Source organism: Cicer arietinum, chromosome 6 (genome assembly GCF_000331145.2).
Source record: "Cicer arietinum cultivar CDC Frontier isolate Library 1 chromosome 6, Cicar.CDCFrontier_v2.0, whole genome shotgun sequence".
Taxonomy (NCBI): Eukaryota; Viridiplantae; Streptophyta; class Magnoliopsida; order Fabales; family Fabaceae; genus Cicer; species Cicer arietinum.
This window is the reverse complement of record NC_021165.2, coordinates 6,694,257-6,698,518: the sequence shown is the minus strand read 5'-3', so window position 1 is coordinate 6,698,518 and position 4,262 is coordinate 6,694,257. Positions and strand designations below refer to the sequence as shown.

Genomic DNA, 4,262 nt, shown 5'->3' with positions numbered 1-4,262 from the left:
ATCCAAATTCTTTAAGAAATCACTCATACTCAATTCAAAGTTGAAGATTTGAAGCGTTAAAAGTTTGTAGAACTAAATATTTATATATTACCCTATAGATATTTAATTGACTTTTGTACACAACAAATTACCAAATGCTTCAAAAGCTACTTATCATAGGATAAAAGTTGTGTCCACTTTTTTATTTTTTTGAAAAAGTAAGCTGTGTCCACTTATAACCCCTACTAAAACAATATTCTCTCAACATTTATATGTAACTTCTAACACACATCTTTTCTTTAACATCTATCAAATCTAAAAGTGTGAAAATTATAATATAAAGTAGCAAATGAAATATATTTGTGTGTTATTATAAAGTATAGATTTGAACTCACGTCATGCTAATAGAAGCTGCAATTGTGTATCCTATGACAATTCCAAATAGATTGAGGTACTGAAATATCCCACAAAATGTAACATTCACTCCACCTGTAAAATACATTCATAGTTCACGTTATCCCACATGTATTCAGGGGCATATTTTGTCATGGCTAATTGGCTATACATATGAGAGAATAAAATTAATACTATTTTCATTATATGAATCGTTTTACTATTTTGTTTTACATTCATACTAGTTTATGACAAGATTAATTGGCTATATATATTTGTGTTATTTGTTTTACATATGAGAGAAAAAAATAATTTTCATCATATGAATCGTTTGAACTTTTTTAGAAGTGTGTCTCCTCACTTTTTTTATTCCTTATATTGGGTTTACATATGCTTAGGTCAGATAATTATATGTACATCCCTTTTCTTCAAAAAGTATCATAGCCATTAAGATCAAACTATTTAAAAGTTTTTTTTTAACTTCTTTTTTATGAAACTTTTTAAAACTATTTTTTTAAAAACTTTTTGTTATAACATGTTATAGGTATGGAGGAGTATTATTGTCATTTAAGAGCAACTAATTTTTGCTAGAGAACTTGTTAAGTACATAAAGTAGATTATTTCCTCCAACTAAATTGCTTTAATATACATGATTTAGAAATTGAACTTATAACCACTTGTTTAAAATGTCTAAGTCCATTAACAAACATAGGTCATGTTTACTTTTTTACTCAAAATTAAATTCATATAATATTTTAGCACGTTTGGTTAGATGTTAACATGATAGTAATAAAAAAATTACAAATTGCATTGATGATAGATACAAACTAAACCCTTTTTGTAAAAGAAAAATTCCTTTTATGTTAACTGAAAAAAATTCCTTTCTTTTTTTTTAAGGCAAAAATTCTTTTCTTTTAACTAGAATATAAATAAAAGTATATTTAATATTAAATTTTAGATATTTGAATCTGGACAAGACTATACACTATGTGCATGCATTGAATTTGAATCCCCTTTGACTAGTAGTTAACTCTCTCCTCATATTGTTAACTTATTAAGTAACCTCATAAGACCTTATATAGCATCAATAATAATGAAAGAACATAAATATACTTTCACTTTATATATATAATTTAATTTGACACACATGAGATCAACATCATTTGCCAAAAAAATAAAATATTTAAACAGTGTATTTGAGTATCGTAAATTTCAGTGTATGAAATTTGATTTCTACTTATAAAAAATGTTACCTAAAATAGATCGAACTGCATCCATATAAGTATAGTTTCTCTTGCCAGAATTGAGATCGCCGGAGCGATAACAATCAGCAAGAAAGGAAGAAGTATAGATAGTAACCATAGAGAATAATATCATGACAGCAGGACCAGCAATCCAACCAAGCTGAGCTATGGCCCAAGCTAAAGATAACACCCCAGATCCTATCACTGCTGTTATTATGTGTGAGCTTGCAGTCCAAACACTTCCTGCATCATTTCAATCATATTTACATAATTATATGTGTCTCGTGACATGATAATTAATCTAGTTTTATACCGTTACTACAAAAAATCACTATTAAAATTATTTGAATTAGCTAGGGAAATTTATGTTCAATACTAAACTAAGTGATAAGGCAATTAAAGAATGTTTTTATTTTTTCTGTCACTATTTTTGTCGCTAATTTTATTTTTTTTAGTAGCAAATTAAATCAACAACAAAAGTTAGAGACGGAAAAAAAATTAATTCATCTCTATTTTCTTTTTGTTAATTCAACTTCTTTTTATATGTATGTAGTGAAGTTAATCTTGTAGAACATGTTATCATGCATTTTATTATATGCTTTTTTTTTATATATAAATATGTGTATTAAATAAAATATTCTCTGAAGTGAAACTAGCTTGAATGAATTTTGTACCAGTTCGTTTGAGACGACCATCATCATCATATGATTTAGAGGTGCTATCCAGATGTGAAACCACGCCATCCATCGAGCCTTCGATGTCGAACGCTTGATGGTGGCCTAGGCTAGTTGTTGAGTTTCCGGGCATCTTGATATAAAAAAGCAGAGTAAATATATATTTGTTTGTGAATGTGATATTGTTGATAGTAGAGTATTTGTTTACACAACTAAAGGACTTGTTCAAAAATGATCCACAAACACATGAAAGAAAATAGTATAGGAATGAGAATGAAAAGATGGTTTTGGCACAATTATATGCACCACATATAAGTTATATTTGGGATATGTTGTTATTGGCACATATCACTTATGAGGAGAATTGAGGTATTTATAGTGGTTTTGGTTTTGAAAAGTGAAGTTTATACAGTCTAGGAATAAAGAAAACAAGATTATGGAAAGTTGAAAGGGATTGAAATGCAAAAAAGATAGAAAAAAAGGTTAAAAAGTAAAGTGTAAGAAATATATACCTTTTATTTCATGACTGTAGGAAATAATACTTAACATTGAGCTATTTTATATAAGATATTCTGTTATTTTGAAATTTTATAATAATTAAAATTTATTTTATTCTTTTTTTAATTATTAAAATTGCATCTAACATAATCTCACAAAATCAATTTATTAGATGAAAATTGCTTCCACTTCTAAATACATGTTACGGCCTTAAGTTGTCGAATTTGGAAATCTTTAACAACTAAAATTAACTACTCAACATATTAAGTATGAAAATTATATCATGTTGAGCACGTTTATCTATTCCTGAAATTCAAAGTTGTTATGTTGTTGTAATTTATTATGAAAGCTTGTTGTATGTGTTATGTACATCAGAACTATGGTTTGGTCTAGCTTGGCACTCCTTGTTCTTTTAGCTAGATGTTAATTTTATCCTATTATAAAAATAATCGAAATTATTGATCATATTTTTTTCTGACCACTTGAATGCCATACACGAATCTAAGAAATGTGGTCCATATGGCACATATTCTAGTTTTCAAGCATATCATCAAGCATATAAAAGAACAAATTTGAGACATTTGAATTCAGTTTCTCCTTGCACAATTCGAGAACATTACGTAAATAATGCTCATATTAATACATGTGGCTATATAAGCATTTTATTTTATGTGTAATGTTAGACACTCTTTTTCACACTCTCTTTTTAACATTTATTTTTTAATTAGGTGAAATATATATATATACACACTTTTTTGAAAATAATTAGACCCACGTATATTTCATTCAATAAAAGAGAAAATATGCTACTTTGTTGGCACTACTCTTATTTTATCGATATTAGATACGTATGGGATATATAATACAAAAGCATACATGAAAATGAGTAAGAGGGAGGAGACATATCTTACCCCAATTTGCTTTAAAAAAACTGCAACACTTTTTAGTGGACTATATTCTAGATCAACAAAAATAGTTGTCCAAAATAACTTATTTCTAGTATTTTGTTTGGTTAAATAATAGCTATTACTTTAACAAATCGTAGAATTATTATAGAACTCTTATAGCATTCACAGTAAAAAATTATTATAGAATTATTTAATGTACTACTATAGGATAAAGGGTAAACTATTTTAGTCCTGAAAATTATATGACATTGACATTTTAATTTTTGACTAGGTAAAAAATATACATTAATTATTAAAATATCAATAAGTTTAGTATTTGATGTTACAACGATTATATACTATTTTAACAGTAAATTGTACTTTTCAGTGACTATTATAATAATAAATTATATATTTTAAAGATTATTTTGATAATTCTAGAATTGATTTAAATTCTTTTGTTGAGTCCACTATCAAAATAACAGTGTCATATACTTTTAAAACTAGAATGATAGTTTATTCGTTTATAATTTGTGAAAATTACATTATAGTTTGTTTTCCACCTGTAAAATATCCTCTCAATTATT

The 4,262-nt window shown here is 26.5% G+C and overlaps 1 protein-coding gene across 1 annotated transcript in view; it reads right to left on the bottom strand.

Moving 5' to 3' along the window:
• Window positions 1–2,637, bottom strand: part of LOC101506539 (amino acid permease 4-like) — a 4,669-nt gene extending 2,032 nt beyond the window's left edge. Inside the window, exons 1-3 of the mRNA XM_004503847.4 lie at window positions 2,291–2,637; window positions 1,626–1,859; window positions 375–468 (exon numbers count right to left, since the gene is read on the bottom strand). Of these exons, the coding sequence (XP_004503904.1) occupies window positions 375–468; window positions 1,626–1,859; window positions 2,291–2,423 (461 nt within the window). The 5' untranslated portion in view covers window positions 2,424–2,637. The remainder of the gene's footprint in view (window positions 1–374; window positions 469–1,625; window positions 1,860–2,290) is intronic.
• Between the last annotated feature and the right edge of the window lie 1,625 nt (window positions 2,638–4,262).